The sequence below is a fragment of the Phascolarctos cinereus genome, unplaced genomic scaffold (assembly GCF_003287225.1).
Source record: "Phascolarctos cinereus isolate Bilbo 61053 unplaced genomic scaffold, phaCin_HiC Scaffold_726;HRSCAF=1367, whole genome shotgun sequence".
In the NCBI taxonomy this organism is placed as follows: Eukaryota; Metazoa; Chordata; class Mammalia; order Diprotodontia; family Phascolarctidae; genus Phascolarctos; species Phascolarctos cinereus.
In genome coordinates, this window is record NW_027556098.1 from 46,153,584 (window position 1) to 46,173,118 (window position 19,535).

At 38.6% G+C, this 19,535-nt stretch overlaps 1 protein-coding gene and 1 pseudogene across 2 annotated transcripts in view; one reads left to right on the forward strand and one right to left on the reverse strand.

Annotated features, from left to right (window-relative positions):
* DOP1B (DOP1 leucine zipper like protein B) overlaps nucleotides 1-19,535 on the reverse strand; it is a 138,231-nt gene that overhangs the window by 34,699 nt on the left and 83,997 nt on the right. For both annotated transcript variants that reach the window (XM_020995843.2, XM_020995842.2), the window contains exons 16-23: nucleotides 18,376-18,528; nucleotides 16,648-16,748; nucleotides 16,061-16,251; nucleotides 12,168-13,785; nucleotides 10,322-10,436; nucleotides 7,177-7,365; nucleotides 5,327-5,443; nucleotides 2,859-2,993 (exon numbers count right to left, since the gene is read on the reverse strand). In XM_020995843.2, coding sequence (XP_020851502.1) covers nucleotides 2,859-2,993; nucleotides 5,327-5,443; nucleotides 7,177-7,365; nucleotides 10,322-10,436; nucleotides 12,168-13,785; nucleotides 16,061-16,251; nucleotides 16,648-16,748; nucleotides 18,376-18,528 — 2,619 coding nt within the window. The remainder of the gene's footprint in view (nucleotides 1-2,858; nucleotides 2,994-5,326; nucleotides 5,444-7,176; nucleotides 7,366-10,321; nucleotides 10,437-12,167; nucleotides 13,786-16,060; nucleotides 16,252-16,647; nucleotides 16,749-18,375; nucleotides 18,529-19,535) is intronic.
* Nucleotides 14,109-14,524, forward strand: LOC110214779 (small integral membrane protein 14 pseudogene; annotated as a pseudogene).

The window sequence follows — 19,535 nt, forward strand, 5'->3', positions numbered from 1 at the left end:
CAGACTGGATGAATCAAAAGCTGGAATTAAGATTGCTGGGAGAAATACCAATAATTTCGGATATTCAGATGATGCCACTCTGATGGCAGAAAATGAAGAAGAATTAAGAAGTCTCTTGATGAGGGTGAAAGAGGACAGTGTAAAAACTTTAAGTTTAACATAAAAAAAATTAAGATCTTGGCAACTAGTCCCATCACCTCCTGGAAAATAGAGGAAGAAGAAATAGAAGCAGTTTCAGATTTTATATTTTTGGGTTCAAAGATAGCTGCACATGGTGATATGTGCACATAGCTGCAGCCATGAAACAAAAAGACAATTCCTCCTTGGAAGGAAAGCTATGGCAAATCTAGACAGCATACTAAAAAGCAGAGACATCACCTTGCCAACAAATGTCTATATAGTCAAAACTATGGTTTTTCCAATTGCAATGTATAGCTATGAGAGCTGGACTGTAAGGAAAGCTGAGTGCCACAGAATCAATGCTTTCAAATTATCATGCTGGAGAAGACTTTTGAGAGTCCTTAGGACAGCAAGGTGATCAAATCAATCAATACTTAAAAAAAATTAATCCAGGTGATTCACTGGAAGGTCAAATAATGAAGCTGAAGCTTAAATACTTTGGTCACATAATGAGAAGATGGGAATCATTGGAAAAGAGCCTGATGTTGGGAAAGACTAAAGGCAAAAGAAAAAGGGGACAGCATAGGGTGAGATGGATAGATAGTGTCATGGAAAGGATAAACATGAACTTGGACAGACTTTCAGAGATAGTGGAGGTAAAGTGGCCTAGAGTGCTATGGTCCATGGATGGGGTCATGAAGAGTTGTACAGGACTAAATGACTAAATAATAACAACAATACATTACATAAATAAATGTAAGGTGATTTGGAGTAGAAGAGGAGCTTAATAACTGGGCTGAGTGGGAGGATGAAGTTGGGTAAGTCTTGACAGAAGAGGTAGTATCTGAGTTGAGGAACGAAGGAAAAGAAAGACTCAAAGAGTTTAGGAGGGAGTGCTTTCCAGGCAAGAAGGAAAGCTAGAATGAATACAATGAAATGAGAATTTGGTTGTTGATTTCAGATAACAGCCAACAGTCCATCTGCCCAGATCTGCAACTAGAATATATGAAATACTGATAGAAAGGCATGTTAAGACTAAATTGTGAAGAGCCTCAAATGTTAGGCTGAAGATTTTGTATTTTATCTTAGCAGCAATAGTGAAACACTGAAAAACACAGTGAGCTCTTTGTCTAAGTATGATTATTTTGGCATCTACATCACTATGGTTTTGCAATATACTCAATGTTTATAGCACAAAGATTGTATTATTCTTGCGACATTTTGCTATGCTTGTGATATTCAAATACTCAATCTGGCCAGTGGGGTAATCCTCAGGAAAGGTCATTTGCTGAAAGGAGAAGTTAGAGATAGAGTACTCAGGAAGAGGAGGTTTGAAATAGCTGCTGTGGAAAATGAGGAAGAGAATCAGAAGCAAATAAAAGATTTCTATGTAGGAATGAAAGCCATTTGAAGTCAGGTAATATGAATTGGTACTGGGGATCTAATCAGAATGGTTTCTCATGAATTATTCTTATAATATCTGGTGGATTGGAAGGCAAAGTGAAGAAGACAGCAAAGAAGGACAACTTGGGGTTCAGGATAAGCAGAATGTAAACACTGGAAGGACAAGGATATATGAGATCTAAAGGGAGAACACAGTACTTTGCTGAATTATTAAACTATAGATGCAATTATAGCCAAGACTGTTAAGACTAGAACAAATGTAGTAAATTAGGACAATAGTAGATTATTAAGGGACCAGAAGTTGTGATGAGGATGAAGAGCAAAATTAGGAATAAGAAAGGATAAGAAGACTGATCAGTGATGGCCAGCATATTCAGAGGCATCAACGCTAATATTAAAGTAAGGACAAAGGCGGGAGTTAGGGTAGAGAAAAAGATTCTATGAGGTAGATATTGTACTCATTGAGTCTGGAGGTCAATGAACAGTAGCAGGAATCCAGAAAGCATAAAACATGTGGATGAAATGAACTTCAAAGGAAGCCAGGTGGCTGAGTGATGGCAATAGGAAAACAGAAGGGGCAGTGTGGAACAAGGAACATGCAGACTCCTGTTGTCTGAATCATCCTGAGGACTAGAATAAAGAGCTGCCAGTTTTACAGGTTTGGCAAAGAATGAAGTGTGTGCTTTCAAGAGTAAACCAAGTTTTAGTGAACAATGAAATGCTTTTAAGAATTGAGAGAAAAAGACTGTTTCAAAATTGAAATAGATTCATGTTTCTGTAAAATTAGTTTTTTAAAATTAAAGACAGTCAATACATACTCAGATATTCTATATTGCACTCTCACAAAACTTTCATAATGTGTGCAAATTTTAGCTTAATTAGAAGCCTTTAGGAGAAAGTGTCAAACAATAGGTTTAAGATTTGGTTGTTAGAATGGAATTCTGAGTGTTTATTACATTACTTTGATTGGAAATTACAAAATCTATAAACGAAATCCATTACTTATATAATGTAATGGAAAAATAACAACTAGGAATATAAAAAAGCTAAAATGATCAACAATGAAATATTTTACAACTCTGTAACATTTAGGAATTTCAGCACCTTGACTGAATAATGGGAACACTTAGTTACATTAAATACCTTTCACACATTTCCAAAAAGGCATGAAATTCAGACAAAAGACATGTCTAGCTTGGACATTTTAAAAAATGCAGGATAATTAAGCTGTCCAAGTGTCACTGTAAACAAAATAGAATTCTATACCAGGAAAAATTTAAAAACAAGTTTCCAGAGATGACAGACTCCAAATATATTACTACCATATGTATTACCTCTTCTCCTTTGATTTGTGATGGTTTCTTGACAACTTCTTTCACTAGGTACAATATTGTGTCAGTTTTCAATGAATTAAGTGAAGAAATTAAATCTACAAGAGTTAGCTGAGAGGTACTTGCCACAGGAACAATCTGTAACAAAACCCAAGGGACATCAAAACGTATCCAAAGAAAGAAGAAAAGAGTGAAAGAGAAGGAAAGAAACACTTCTTATTGATATAAAACAAAAAAAATGTTAATAAAATCCAATTATAGCTTCCTAGATGAGAAATGTAGTTTGCTTTATGGCCTCAGTAATTGGTCCTCTGCATCTCAGACTATGATGCAGTGACCACTTATCCTTTCTGGAGGACTGAATGGAGCTCTCCATAAATACCTTGAAAACCTTCTACTCATGACCAATTTTTCTGTATTCTGGTTGGTTTGCTTGAAGTAAATGTATGTGGTTAATTTAATGGCTCGTTTCTTCTTACAGGGAATCTCAGTTCCTTCACCACTTGTTTTAAGCTTAGTTCCCTTTGAGTATGGGTTCTTAACTTTTTTAATGTCATGGACCTCCTTGGAAATCTGGTGAAACTTATAGACCCCATCTCAGAATAATGTGTTGAAATACAGAAAATAAAATGCATAGTACTAAAAAGAAAATCAATTATACAGAAACACAGTTATTAAAATACTTAAAAAACAAAACAAGTTCATAGACCCCTCCTTTAGAGGTAATGTTGTTTCTTGGTGGTTAAAACCATTATCTGCATCATTACACCTCTCTCCAAAGGGACAACAGCAGATTGCCTTCTCTTCCTATGACAAAAGCCCTGACTGAGCTCCTGTTGGACTGCTACCCATGGTTCTTTCCAGGTTGAACAGCACCTTTAATTATCAGCTGATCTGAAGGCTGAAATGATTGATTGAAATTGCTTGCTGACAGATTTATACCTTCCAAGTTCAGTCAATGTATTTTCCCAACCCTCATTCCCCAACCTCCAGTCCCTCTCCCCAGAGAATGATCTCTCAGAATTTTATTACTCTAAAAACTGGGAGAGGGACTAGATTTGAGATATCATTAATGTAACAACTCCCAGATGAGGGAGCTCCCTCTACCAATGAAGGATCACACTTATCTGAACTTAATAGTCTTAGATCAACACAATGACCAATCACAGTTCCAGAGGACTCAAGATGAAACTCAAAAAAACCATGCTAGCCAACTCCAGATAGAGCAGTGATGGGATGGACTCAGGTACAGATTGAGGCCTATTTTGGGGGCTATTGTAGTAATTTGTTTTGCTTGATTATACATGTTTTTAATCAGTTTCATTTTTCTTGCTTTTTCAAGAGTTGGGAGGGGGCGGTGGAAAAAAAAGGAATGTATACCTGAAAATAAAACTGAATTAAAGAAATTCAAAATAAAAAAAAAATTTAGATGCACTAGAGCACTGTCTCTAGAGAGCAACAGTCTCTAGAGCACAGAGAGTATAAGTGATTTTCCCAGAATATGAAAGGCAATAGGTGTTAGAGGCACTCCACCTCTCTCCCACAGTGATGAGGTGGACTTTTCCTTACCAAGGCTTAACTCTTGGCCCCACCCCCACTCCACCCCAGTCTCTCCCTGCCCCAGCAATCCCATTTCCTCCCATCTTTTCCAACAGACTGCCCCCTCTGTTATCCCCACTCTATCACTTCCAGTCTCTCCCTGTTTACTCACTCCTTCCTTACTACCTACAAACATGCCTAAGTCTGCCTCATCCTGAAAAGTTCTCACTTAATCCTCTCATCCCTGCTAACTATCATGCTATTATCTCTTCTGCCCTTGGTGGCACCTTTCCAGTTTCCTTACACCTTATTCCCTGACAAGTACTAGCTTCCTTGTTCCACAAAAAAGACACTCCATCTCTTGGCTTCTGGCATTTTCTCTGGTCGTCTCCTATTCCTGGACTGCTATTCCTCCTCATCTCTGCCTCCTGCTTCGCTGGCTTCCTTCAAGTCCCAACTAAAATCCCAACTTCAGTAGGAAGTCTTTCCCAATACCTTTTAATTCAAGTGCCTTCCCTCTTCTAATTATTTTCTCTATATCTTGTATATAGCTTGTTCACATGTATTTGTTTGCTTGTTGTCTCACTCATTAGATTATGAGCTCCTTGAGGGCTTGTCCTTTGCCTCTTTTTGCATCCCTAGTACTTAGTACAATGCCTGGCATATAGTAAGTGCTTAATAAATGTTGGCTGATTGACTTGAACCTAGGACTTACTGGCTCTGAAGTCAGATCTCCATGAACTATACCAAGGTGCCTCCCTAAGATTTTCTATTGAAAAATGTTTTCACATAGAGTAACAATACAGTTAATTATCATGATCAGTAAGAAAAAGGCTAGTATCACAATTTCCATTGTATAGTACTTCTTTCAGACAAATTTTGCCAGTATTTTAATATTGATATTACCTCTTCCATGAGTTATTTAGCTTTACCTTACTATGATGCTTGACTTTCTTTCTGCTCCACACTGCTGCAACTGCTGCTGTTAACTGGACCCCAAGCTGAATTCCCAGGGGGTTCAAGAAATCTAAAATTTTTTGTCTTATGGTCTAGAAAATAAAAATGTTATTATATAGTAAATCACGCTAAAACACTATCTCGTGAAAACCTTTAAAAATTCTCTACCATTGTAGGGCTTGAACTTTAAGCTCGGTCTTTTCTCTGTCTCTCAAATCAGAGCCTTGAAGACAGCACTGGAAGTTGAAAATGGACTATGCCAATGATTCTATGAAGTTTGTTTATTAACCTGGGAGCCAAGCAGAGGGGCAACTATGAAAGAGAAAAGATCACTTCCTTTTTCTTTTTGTCTTTCACCCCAAAGGTCTACTCTCAACTTACAAGACAGCCAGGAAAACTCAGAACAATTATGACGAAGCCCACTTGAGAGATATCTGTGTGAACCCAAGTACCTTGATTCTAGCTTTTCTGAAGATTTTCTATAGGACTGTATATTACACAAGTGGGTTATGATATTCTTTGTGATAACTTGACTTTAATCATGTTCATCTCAAATTTAATAATATGCAACATTATAGCAGCTGCAGATGCTTCTCTGACTTCCTGTAATGCGGAATGATGATAATTTGGTCTACACACCAGGAAGGTCTAGAGTCCCCTGGACTATATTGACATAACCATGATAGAGTACAATAAAAGAATTGCTAACATTTGTTTAAACAGACTAATTCAAAAGTAACGCAACATCTTATACTGAAGAACTTAGGATGAATACTACAACTACATAAAGTTAATGGAGACTGCTTACTAAGTAACTTTTAGACAAAATATTTTCTTTTTAGGGTTTCTTGCTTAAGGGAATTGGTCCTTGAAAGCCCAAGACCTAATCAAAGAAAAGGGCTTATAGTGAAGTGTTAAAATAACTATAGAAATACACTGAGCCAGGTGATTCATGAATGAAGTGAGTAAGTCCCTTGGGTAAATTAGAAGGAGAATAATGAGACAGTCTCTCTACTATTGCTCTTTCTCACTTCTCTGGGGATGATTGCTCCTCAACTGCCTCCCCCTAAGTCCATTTTGTAATAAGTACATCTAGTCAGCTAGGTGGCTCAGCAGATAGAGTGCCTAGAATTAGGAAGACTCATCTTCCTGAGTTCAAATCTAACCTCAGACACTTATTAGTTGTGACCCTGGGCAAGTCACTTAACTCTGTTTACCTCAGTTTCCTCACGTGTAAAATGAGCTGGAGAAGGAAATGGCAAACCACTCCAATATCTTTGTCAAGAAAACCCCAAATGGGGTCATGAAAAGTTGGACGTGACTGAAAAAGAACTGAACAACATCAACATCCAGACTGCAAAGGCCTGTGTTTAGCAGTATTTATAAAGATAAAGTAAATGTTTAAAAGAAAGTTACGCAGACATTTCTGTAGCCAGAAGGAAAGGTTTCAGACTTTCCACACAGAAGCTGCAGAGGAAAAAAGGGATACAGGATTCCATGTTGTAGTCTGCAGGCTAGGGTTGGGTTTCAGCAACTCTCTCAATAATCCTTGTGCCTAATGGTCCCAAAAGTATCACTCTCATAGAGATCACTGTTTTTCTCTTTACTCTTCCGCTTTCAAAACTCCACATGACTTCTCAAAGCATTCATGAGGTCAGGAGCTGGTTCCTGTTTATCTGTGATTTCAGCCTGGATTGAGTATTTTTAAAGCCAGGAATGGGGGAAGGGGGAGGCCTAGGGAGGGGTGGAAGGACAAGGAAGGAGAAAAGCAATAAAGCAAGAGAAGGAAGAAAGAAGAGGACCAACATTTGGAAGTGTTTCTTACTTTGGTAGCTTTAAAGTAAATTAAAGATGATCCTTTTGAAGATCCAAAGAAATCAGCTTGTCTTTTTTGGGTTTCTTCTTTTCTAATTACACTCCACAGAAGTGACATGGTGTTAACAATTCGAGGCAATTCTTCCAAAATGGCATTCTTGGCATTTCTCAAGTTGATAGGGTCACTTATAGAAGCTGACTAAAGAAGCAAAAATAATGTACATATATATTGTAAAGTACCACCATTATACCTTCACCCAGAGCCCCTTCCCAGTAAATATAAATTCCTTCAGGGCAGGAAAGTTTTGGTTTTTTCCCCCTCTTTTACCTATGGCCACTTGTGTATTGAAGTCACTCAACCAGTTTACCTGGTTTGGCCCCAGCTCCCAGGATAGCTCACGATCATCTATGCTAAGGCTTGATCAGTCAGAAAAATTGGTGTTGCAAATCCTGCCCCACCTCCCTCCATTTTTTTATTTGCTGTGGCACAGTCCTAGCTCCCTCTCCCCGCTTCTTGTTATTCCAATGGACTACAACATTGCCTGACCTTTTCAGTGCCTATTAATAGCATGTCAGCTTTGTCTAAAGGCTCTATATAAGCTTTAGCACTGAGTAGCGCTAGATTTGTGCACATCCTACTACATGTCTGAGCCACTACCTTCGTACTTCCCATGGGACAGTGAAGCAACAAGAGTCACTGACCCTGGTGACATCTGTTCTCCTCATCTTTCTGAGGTACCTTCTGTCTTACATAAATATTTGTTGAATAAACATGAATTTGTAATATTCACAAAATGACTGGCCAAGATTAGAATATCTGTTACAGTGGAAAAGAGTTCTCTTTTCTCTGAAAATTACTGACCTGTATTTCTATATGATAACAATACCATAACTTTATTGGAAACTATTTAATTTATTCACTTAAAAAAGTCATTTAAGTGACATTGGGCAGGAATCTTTTTAGTGTGGTATAGAAGCATGTGCAATTACTTCTTTTCCTCTCCATTCTCTTTGAGATGGAGGATTTTCTTTTCCTGAATTGGGAGGCTGCATGATGAAATGAAGAAGGCAGTGGATTTGGCCTCACAGTACTGGGGTTCAAAGACTTGATCTGCTACTTTCTACTCGTATGACCCTGCACCAGTCACTTAACCTCTCTGAGCTTCAGTTTCCTTACCAATAAAATGAAGGGGTCAAAGTGGATATATAAGACCCTTTACAGCTGTAAATTTATGATTCTTATTGGGAGTAGGTATTAGAACAGATGAATATATAAGCTAGGGACTAGATCTGTGATTTCATTGGTACATGGATTTGCCAGATGAGGAAACTTCTTCTATCAATGTTAGGTTAGCACTTTCTCTGAAATTTTTTTTCTGTAATATTCATCATCAGCTGCTCTGTTTGGTTTTGACTCCACAGCATCATGCCTCCCCCAGGATAAACTCATCATCTTGGAAACTGATTCAACCTTGATATTTGATGCCTCCTCCACACCCTCAATTGTCTATTTCCTCTGAGGGCCAGTGGGTGGAACAATGAACTGTTCCCAAGGCCTCCACTTACAGAAGGCTCAGACTTTTACAGCTAACTTTATTTACCATTACCCTGGGCAAGTCATTTAACCCTGTTTGCCTCAGTTTCCTCATCTGTAAAATAAGATGGGGAAGAAAATGGCAAACCACTCTAGTATCTTTGCCAAGAAAACTCTCAATGGGTTCATTAAGAGTCAGACACAACTGAACAACGACTGAACTGAAACTACTGGGTTTCAACTACTTGGTTCATGCCCCTAAATGAGGGCACCTCCTGGTGCCTCCCTTTCCTCTTCTCCTGGTGCCCCACCCCCAGCTTCCTTTTGTATATTGTATTCTTCCATTAGATCGTAAGCTCCTTGAGGGCAGGGACTGTCTTTTTCTTCTTTGTATTCCTAGCACTTAGCAGAATACCTGACACATATTGGTCATTTAATAAAAGTTTATTGACTAGGAATTTATAGTCCCAGGAAGTTGCCTAATATAGAGGTGTTAAACATGCTGCTGGCCCATACTACTGAGTGCAACCAAACCAGATTAAAATGTAACTGGAAATACTTAACAATATAAAAATACAATAAAACATAGATGACATTACATTTTAAAACTAAATTAATCTGTGGCCTGCAGGGATCTTACCTAAGGATTAGTGGCCCCATTTCTATTTGAGTTTGACATCAGTGGCCTAGCCCACTACTGAGTGGGCAAGTGACTTACTCAGGGTCTTCTTGGCTTCAAAATCTATTCTCTTTCTACTCTACCACACTGCCTCTCACTGATGAATGAATATACATTTTAAAATTCGTCACAGTTGAACACGATTTTTTATTCTTAATTTCACATTATTTGTGAAATTGAATGTTAGACAAGAGCATAGAAATACAGAATCTTAGAGCTAAAAAACTCTTTAGACATCATTTAATCTAGCCCCTTAACTGATGAAGGATTCACATATCTTTAGGACAAAGAGGCAAAATGCCATAGTAGACAGAGAGGTGGGCCTGGCACTAAATCCTGCTTCTAGGGTTTACTAGCTATGGGACAATGGGGGAAAGTCATGTAACATTGTTGATCCTCAGTTCCCTCTTTTGTAAAATGAGAATAATGGGGCAGCTAGGTGGCATAGTGGATAGAGCACTGGCCCTGGAGTCAGGAGGACCTGAGTTCAAATCTGAACTCAGACACTCACTAGCTGTGTGACCCTGGGCAAGTCACCTAAACTTGATTGCCTCAAAACCGCCCCCAATAATAATAATATATGGATTATTCTTACCTAATAGGAGTGTTGCGAGGCCCAAATAAAGTGATACATATCATAGTATTATTAGCTACGTATATTAATAGTTAATATACATGTAGTAGTCAAATAGCTTCTGCTTAGTCACCTCCCATGATAAGAAAATGAACTATCTCATGAGATACAATCAATCAATAATCAATCATTTATTAAGTACCTACTATGTATTAGGCACTGCAGCATAAAAGCAAAAATGTAAATCACATGTCTAAACCAAAAAAAAAAATGTAAATACTATTGCTTTTCTGAAACACAGACATAACCCAAATGCAGAAAAGACAAGGTATCACAAACTGCCTCTTGAACTCAGAGAAAATACTTACCATTTTTGTTTGGTTGGATTGTTGTTCCAGGAGGCAAAAATGACTAATGGTGGTTAGACCTTCCAAGAGAGTGAGTGGATAATCTGGAGAAATGTTCTCTCTCTTACAGGATATGCTTTGGAGAAAAGGTAATAAATAGTTTTCAGAATTATGAAATTCCCCCATACCACTGAAGATTCATTTATATATTATGTTTTGAATTGATTTTTTAAAAGTGTATGTTGAAAATAAGATGTAGACAAAATTACACCACAAAGAATATTAAATGGTGCTTGACATTTACCTCAAGGTCTTGATATTCTTAGAAGATGGTGGGGCACTATTAATTCCTCATTCTGTTATTTCATCTCTCCCTGCCCTGCCTCTCCTCACCTCCCACCCTCTACTTCCCTTCCTCTGACTCCAAAAGAGGTTGGGAATGTGAACCATTTTTGAGCCCTCCATTATCTGAGAAAGGCCTAAAACCTGGATTGGCCAGTCAGCAGAAAGACATTTTTGGCCCACTCTGAGCTTAACCTACCAAAATGCTTTGCATACTCTGGCATAACAGACATGCTTTGCTTTGTTTTCTGAGTGAACCCAAAATGCCCTTTCCTATGTCAGCAACTACAAGGCCAGATGAATCTGACCAGAAACATTCTTCTGCTTATGACGACCTAGAACAAGGAGCCTTGAACTGGACACTACTTTGAACAATGGGACTTTTATGTTTTCTTATGTTGTATTATTTCACATTAATGACAAAAAAACCACAGACATCCTGCATCTATAATTTCATTTGACACCTTGACATTCTCTTATCTTATTGTATTTATAACCTATCCCATTAAGAAATTCCTTTCTCACATTATGGCTAAATGCATATGGAGACTATAATTTTGGGTTGACACAGACATCCTGAGTTGGGATTGCTCTAAGTGTATAAAGGGTCTCCTTCGGCTTGTTTACCTCTGAGGTCAGAATTATTTTCTGACTCCATCATGCATGATTCTCTGGCTTAATAAGAATAAATAAGCATGTTATAACACATGTACAGCCTGATTCTGTTTGCTCCTTGTTGAAAACTTTGGTAAGGTGAACTCCATTCTGTTTGTCCTTGAACACACCCCTGGTAAAGGAGTAACCCCATTCTATTTGTTCTTAGGACAAACCGTTGGTTAAGGGGAAACTGATTCTGTTTGTTTCTTTGGACCAAACCATTGATAAATGGTTAACAGGAGTAGGGGGGTGGTAGTTATGGCAACAAGTTTGCTTGGTCTGCTTGATAAGTCATGGAGCTCTGGCCACTCAATTGTATATAAACACTTTTGTTAGGCAGCGCTGGCAGAAGGGAGCGATTTAGAGTCAAAGAAACGTCATCAGAAATGTCTGGTCTTCCCTAAACATTTATTAACTGTTAGATTACAAGCAAGTCACTCTGCCCCTCAAAAACTAAGTTTCCTCACTTATAAAATCAGGATAAATACTATCTGTAATACCTACCTCAAAGGATTGTAGTGATTGAAGTGCTTTGCAAACCTCAAAGGGTCATACAAATAGGAATTATTATTTAAAATGTTTTATATCACTTAAAATTATTTTCCTTTTAACAATGATCCTATTAGAAATATTTTAATTTTTATCCTTATCCTACAGATAAATAATCTGTGGTAACTGATTTGCCATCAGTCATAGCATTTAGTGAATAAATAAGATTAGAATTCAGACCCTGGATATTCTCCTTTGCCAATGACAAATAACCCATCACATATATTAAAACAATGTTCCAACTACAATCTATTTCAAATTGACTATTTTATACTATACTCCATAACAGGAAAAAATTATGTATACTGGCACATCTTACCTGATAGAAGACTTCACAAACTCATTTTCATATTGCCTGACCAGCTCATCTAAATTCTTGCAAATCTGTACGACAAAAGGAGCAACAGTCCAACCTAATGATTTCCCAAAGTACGGTAAAGAAGATGTGACCAAACTAACCCAGGCTGAGTGCATCCCATAACCACACTCTGGCTGTAAACCTCGCACCACAGCAGAGATGAATAGTCCCTGAGAAGTAATTGGGTGAGGCTGTACATACTGCATGGCACTGATGGACTCCTGAAATTTGAGGGTCTTTTGCCATTCCTTAGACAGATCTGACTGATTTTCCAGTTCTTCTTGGACCTTTCCCAGATGGTGTTCCAAGATAATCAGGACCTGCAGGAGTTTTAGCAGCTCAATCTGCAGGGGATTCCAGATCTTATCCTGACCAAAACTAATCAGGCCTTCTTCAAAGTGTATCTCTTCTCGAGAGGGCTTGTTTTGATCTGAGGCAAGAAGTTCATACTGCTTCTGACTACTAAACATGGAAACAGATAAAGAGAGGAGCACAAACTCTTGAACTTTGCACCTCTCTAATAAATTCTGTATGAAGTCCACATTCTTCCCTTTAAATGATTTGGCAATACTGGACAATTGACTCATTATCCGAATCAAGACCTCCACACTTTTGATCTGTACAGCTTGGTTGCCAAGTATGTCTTGGTGGGAGACCTGTACATAGCATGGAAAGTATGAACGTAGGAAGCTCAGGCAGAGGTAAATAAGTAACTCAATCAAAAGGGAATGAGGGCATGTTGTGGGTGACTGGGTCTGAAGCTTTCCATAGAAACTCTGCCCAACCAAGGCTTCTTGGTGGCGTGCTAAGAGGTTATAGATGAGGTTCAAATGAGAAGTGGAGCTGGAATCCATGTTAGTCCTGCAAACCGCCTCGATGAATTCTTTGGGGTTGGATTTGAGTATTGTCTCTAGCACAGAAAAGGCATATAGGACTCGTCTGGAGTCATAGGGTTGTAGGTACAACAGAATGTGTTTAAATAATGCCTCAGTCATTGCCTGCTTTTCCTTCTGCTTCTTCAGTAACTTGGACATTGTGAGAGTCTGATCCACATCAACTTCCTCATCACTAGAGAGTGACTCAGAAGCTTGGGTCTTGTCTGAGTCAAACCGCACTAGGTTCCGTTTGGCAACTGTTTTAGAGACCTGAGGTTGGAAAACAGATGTTGAGGCGGAATGCTTAGGATGAGCTCTATCATGTATGGGGGTGCAACAGTTTTCTTCACTGCTCAACTCATGAGGATCCAAGGAGGGTGTTGAGAACGAGGAAGTATTTTCACTGTCAGTGTGTCCTAAGCTTGTATCTGCTGACTCTGTGTGCTCACTGTTGTCCTGAAGCTCACCTTCTGGCCTGTCAGGGATGTCTGTGCCACAAGGGACATCATCATCATCATCTAGGTCATTTCTCAGCTGAAACTTCTCTGGGTCTTTCTCCACTTCAGCCCAAATAGCTTCCCGGTCTACAGTAGTAAACTGATTTAAGGGCAGGTTTTCATGAGAGCTTCCTTCGTGACGTTCAGATACCCCATACATTTCTTTGAAACAAGCTTTTTTCTTGCTAAACCAATGATGTAAATCCTCTGAAAGTGAAGAGATAAACAACTTTTTAGAACAACTGAATTGGCAGATTTACTGGTTCTCTAAAGAAGAGAGACTCACAGGACTAAAAGAAGTAGTTTATTTAACAGTCTAAAAACTGTAGAGTTGTTAAATTATTAATCGTGAGTAGGAGAAATTATTGTGAATATATTTTTAAAAAGTGCTTTACATGTGTTAGCTGATTTAATCCTCACAACAGCCTTGGGAAATAGGTGCTATTATCCTCCTCATTTTCTACAGATGAGGAAACTGAAGCATAGATATGTTAAGTGACTAGACCAGGGTCACACAGCTAGTGTGTGAATGAGTTTGCTCTCACGTACATGAAATGAGACAACTGATCAACCTGTTCAGACAGTCCCAGTCCTACTGCCCACACAGAATGCCTTCAGGAATTACCAGGACCTAATTCTTCTGTTGATCCTGGCCTCAGTATTACCCTGATAATAATGTTCTGGGTGGCCATTGCAATGATCTTGTTTCTAATGAGACTTTTTAATCTCAGAGGATCCATCATAGCTAGAAAACCAACCAGTCCACATAACACACAAGACCTGCCTTCTCCTCCTGTGGACTAGACTTTCTATGATAGAAAATGAAAATAGCTTGCACCTTGAATGACCAAATTGAAAAAAAAAAAGACTAGAGCACTCAACCCAATTAGTGCTATTTTCCCCTTTGCATTTACAGCATAGGATGGTATTGTCTTCATGAGCTACTAGAAATTTTACTGTGATGTAATTTTTGCTGCCCATGTTGCCATCATTCCTATTTAGAGTACATTTGAGTAAAATAATTTTACTCAGAGCTTCCTAATTCCAAGTCCTGCACTCTATCTACTGTGTCACCTTGCTGCCCCACCTCATATATATTTTTGGCTAAACCTGTAACTTCACTGCTGTAGGGAACACCTGATGAAGAGCAGATCAGCATCTATAAAGAAAATTATCTTCTTAAAGAGTTGCTTGAGGCATTAACTTGCTCAGGGTCACAGAGCAAGAATTCAATCACAGATTGAAACCTTGATTTTCCTGACTCTTGGGTCAGTCCTCTATCCACTATATCATATACCCTCTCTCTAAAGGGTCTGTTACTTTCTCATATATAACAATCATAGAATTTTAGAGACAAAAGAACTTACTTTACAAATGAGGAGACAGATACACTAAATGTTTATAAAGGCTATTTTAACATAGAGCCTTTATTTTTAATAGAAATAATACACTTACATAATACTTTAAAGTTTAAAAGAAGATTCCTCACAAAAAATCCTCTGAGGTATGAATATAAAGTTTAATTAACTGGACTTTATGCTAATTTATGATCTCTCAGTTATACATACCTGTCAAAACCTAGTGATTGGCCAACTCAGATGACAACCCCATACTTCATGGTGGCTTCTTCCAAGTATTAGGTATGGTAACTAAGAGGGAAACTGTCTCATGAGCATTAGCCCTGACAAACCCAAACTCCAAGGCAGCACAGGGTAGTGGATAGGGGATTGGATTCAGAGTCCAATGTCCTGGGTTTAAATTCTGATTCTGCCATTTGTCACTTGTATCCATACCTCTGGACATTAGTTTCATAACATCATAGAATCAATGATTTAGAGGTGAAAGAGATCTTAAGGGAAAAAAATGCATCCAATCCAAACTCCTCATTTTACAGATAAGGAAATCAAGTCCAGATAAATTAAGTGACTTGCCAGATTCACAAATCAGTAAGCATCAGAAGCAGCATTTGAGACCTCCAAGTCCAGTGACCCTTCCACTCTGCCATGCTGCGTTTCAACCACAAAATGAGGGAGTGGGCTAGGTGATTGCCAAGATCTCTGTAGTTAGGAATCTACAATCATTTAGTTATACCAGGCTACCTAGCTTGCTCTGTCTAATGGTGTAAGCTTTCGCTGTGAGGCTAGAAGTTCCATTACTGTTGGCGTGTTCCCCTGCAGCACTTAAACCATTTGCACCAGAGAAGGAGAAAGCAATTATTTTATTTTGCAGAAGTATAACCCTATCTGCTGAAGTCTTTTCTTTTTGTCTATCTTCAGAGGAATCAGATTTTTCAGGAGTAGTAGGAAACCAAGGAACGCAAGTATGTCTTAGTATCGATAAGTGCTGGTCTCTTCTGATTTAACAAACAAAAAAAACAAAGCCCCATCACCACTACCACTACAATATTCTCCTAAGTTATAATGGCATGGTTCCTTTTCATAGCTCAGTACTTGCCCTTGTCTGCCCATTCCAATGTTGTTACCTGCTGAGTTTTTCCGCCTGATGCAGTGAATGGATATTCTCTGTGTCTTTGGGTGAAGCAGAAACAAGAGAACAGGTTCCAGGATCCGGGACACATCATTAAGGGAAAGGGCACGAACCAGCCAGCCTTGTGCTGCTGCACCAATGGCCTCATCAGAACAAGTCAGGCTGTCCAATACTACAAATAAGGACCTGCAAACAAATTCTAGGAATTCATGTGTTGTGACAAAAAACAGGAATACCATTGACCTATTGCTGTTAGAACACCTCAAAATAAAATACCTCATGCTTTCAAATATAAGACATTTCAACCCTTTAAGTATTTTTTCTAATGACGATCCTGCCCCAAATCACAGAATTTAATTACTTTTTCCCCAACACCGAAATCTTCCCCTTTGTAACAAAGGAAAAACTTAAGTGAAACCAACAAACTCCATGAGCAAATCTGAAATCATTCTGTCACTTTCTGTAACTCTAGTCCCTCACCTCTCTGAGGAGGAAGGAATTTTGTATCGTTTGACTACTTTTGAAAAGTTCTGTACGGAGAAATATTAAATGTCCAGTGAAATCTGTAAGCTACCAACTTACCTATCGAAGGAACGATTGTGGGATGTCACTCTGTTGCTTTGGATCTCTCTTGTTAGGTGCCAGATGATGGAAAATCGAAATATTGCTTCCAACCTTGTTCCCTTGAATGCAAGATAAAAGGAAAGGAACAGTTTGGTTCAGCAGAAGAATACAGTATTTTTCATGATTTGAGTCCTAAATAAGAAACAAATAAGGACAGGAGAACTGCCTTTCTACCAGAAGAAAATAAAATACTCATTATCTTTTTTCATTTCTTGCTTGTTAAAATAGACTGGTTGCATGTGAAATGTGTATTTAGCATATAAGAGATTCACTATAGTCCAAGTTAAAGTCCAGACCTTTATCTAGGTAGTTACAATCCCCCCATCCCCTAACCCCAAGGCAATCTGTGAATTCTTTTAATTAGAATTTCATTTTCTAAGTTCAGAAGATCTAGGCAGTTCCAGGAGCAGTGTGAAGATGGTCATGTGAGAAGTAAGAAATGATTATATTTCCTATAAGGAAGTTGAAAGGAAAGTAGCTCTGGATCAGCTGAAACTGACTGTTTGATTAAAGAGGCTAGAAAGAGGACAAAGGTTAAGCTTCACTTAGAGTGTGCATGCTTGAAACTTACCTAGGGGAACATGTGGTGGGCGTTTTGGGAAATCTGTGACCTGTACTGACTTTTACCTATGAAAGTCAGCTAGGAGGGACTTGCGGCTGGGAATAGGTTTGTTCTCACTTCTGTAATGTGTATGTGCTCATCTCGAGTTCCACACCCACTTCCTGCAGGAAGCATATTAACGGTTTCACTGTTTCACTTATCCTGAATCTGTTTAACTTGCTGTGCTTATTTGGGCACCAGAGGTTATTTCCAACAGTGGAACAGAGGAAACAGCTGAGCTTTCTCAACTTTCCCCTCCAAATAACTTTAAAATAATGCTTCCAAGTGAAGTCTGGAGTGATAGAGCCAACATCTTTCCAGCCCAAGACAATGTAAGAGATTGGAATGAGGAGTCTCTGACCCTGGGGTGGGAGCTGGCCTGGAGTGCACGTGGCAGGACCACTTGTGGTTGGCATAGGAAGTGACAACAGCAGCAGCTTCAGGAGCTCTCAAGCCAAAAACAGAGGATCTGGCAACTGGTGAGGAAGAAATTGCATAGAATCCCTGTGCTAGCGTTGGGTGGAGGACCAGACACTGTTTGGCAACTCCACTGTCAATACGCTTCTGGGTCACAGTTGTAGGGCAGAGAGGGGTGCTTGCAGTCACAAGGGAGCAGGGCCCCTGAAGACCAGCATTATTTGTGGCTTCAAGGGATCAGAGGCCTTTCCTGGGTAAGGACAAGAACACAGACCAGGAGAGCAGTGAGCACAGGTCTCACCAGATCACACTACCTTGGAAGTAACCAAAACTTTCAAACACTCAGAAACACTCAGAACTAGCTCTGCAAACAGCAGTGAGAAAAAGCCCGAAGCTTGGAAATATTTCCCTTTCATCTCTACCCCAGGAACAAAGCCAAACTTTAACAGAAAGTTAAAAGTAAAGAAACAGACTGGAAAATGAACAAACAATAAAAAAAAAAGAAAGGAGAGAAAGGAGGGGTGGTGATAAGGGATGTTTGTTGACATGGAAGAAGACCTAAGCAGATAAAAAGAAATAAGGCTCTACCTCAAATCATTAATAAATCAAAGGAAAAAAAAAAACAGCAATGAAGGAAAGGGTGAAATTAGCAAGTAATAGAGACTTACTTTGTCAGGTTCCAATAACGAATGGCAGATAATATCTTCACAGATGTTAGCTGATGGTGCCAGGCAATGTAGCTTGTAGAAGAGTTCCACGCAAGCAATGTGATGTTCCTGTGTGTCTTTGTTCAGCTGATTCCAGAGTACCTGTGCCACTCTCTGTGACAAAACAGTAATTATTGAAATCTCTTTTTAAAAAAGATTTAAAGAGAAAAATGTTAGCTTTTCCCCAAGTTTTCATGAACAACAACACACCCATATAATATTGATAAGCAGGTGCTAACATTACAATTTTTAAGCATGAAGTTGAAGATTTCTGGGTATCTATAATCATATTAACTCATATTCAAACCTCTATGCTTCCCCATGTAAAACAGTTAGTTTTGTTTCATTCTGCAGCCATAAACTGCACCCCAGTAAAGTTTAGGTCCTGGGTTGAAATTAGATATTTGTGTGTGTGTGTGCATCTGCAAAAATCAGCATAGATATATATCTATTATCTGTAAAGTACATCTCAATATGCATGCCTCCTGATACTGGAGGTGAACAACATCATTTTCACATGAGGACATTTTTAATGTTTTTAAAAGTCAGAGATGGCCTTAAGATCCATGCAATATAAACATGAATGAAGCAAAACCCAAGCTGTGAGGAATAAGATAAAACAATGCAGAATTTCTGCTAAAATAAAGCAAAATTAGAGAATAATTTTTAAATGAATGTTTAGGTGCTTTCACCTAAAATGGTTTTTGCTTATGATATATTTTTTTAAAAAAATAAAAAAGTAAGCCCACTACATTTTAATTTTTTAATTGAGACACTAAACTATTTACAAAAAGAAAAAAATTATAACTGTTCATGTTATCTTCTGGAAGTTGACTGGTGAAATTAGATCAATAAGGAAAATGCACACAGCACACATCTCTCTTGATGCCTGTATTTTTTTCCCATTGTTCTTGTAGTGACTACAGTTAACCATTTCCAAGTCATTCTTCCCATTCCATGTGAGCTCTTCAAACGAAAGGCAGGCTGCTTGCAGCTACTTGCTATTTGGGGCTCTTGTCATGTGTGCTGAGTGACAGCACACACAGCAAAGTCAGAGGTGGAAATGATGCTGCAGTTGGGCCATGGCATCGATCTGGACAGGCTATGGGGCTAAGATGTTA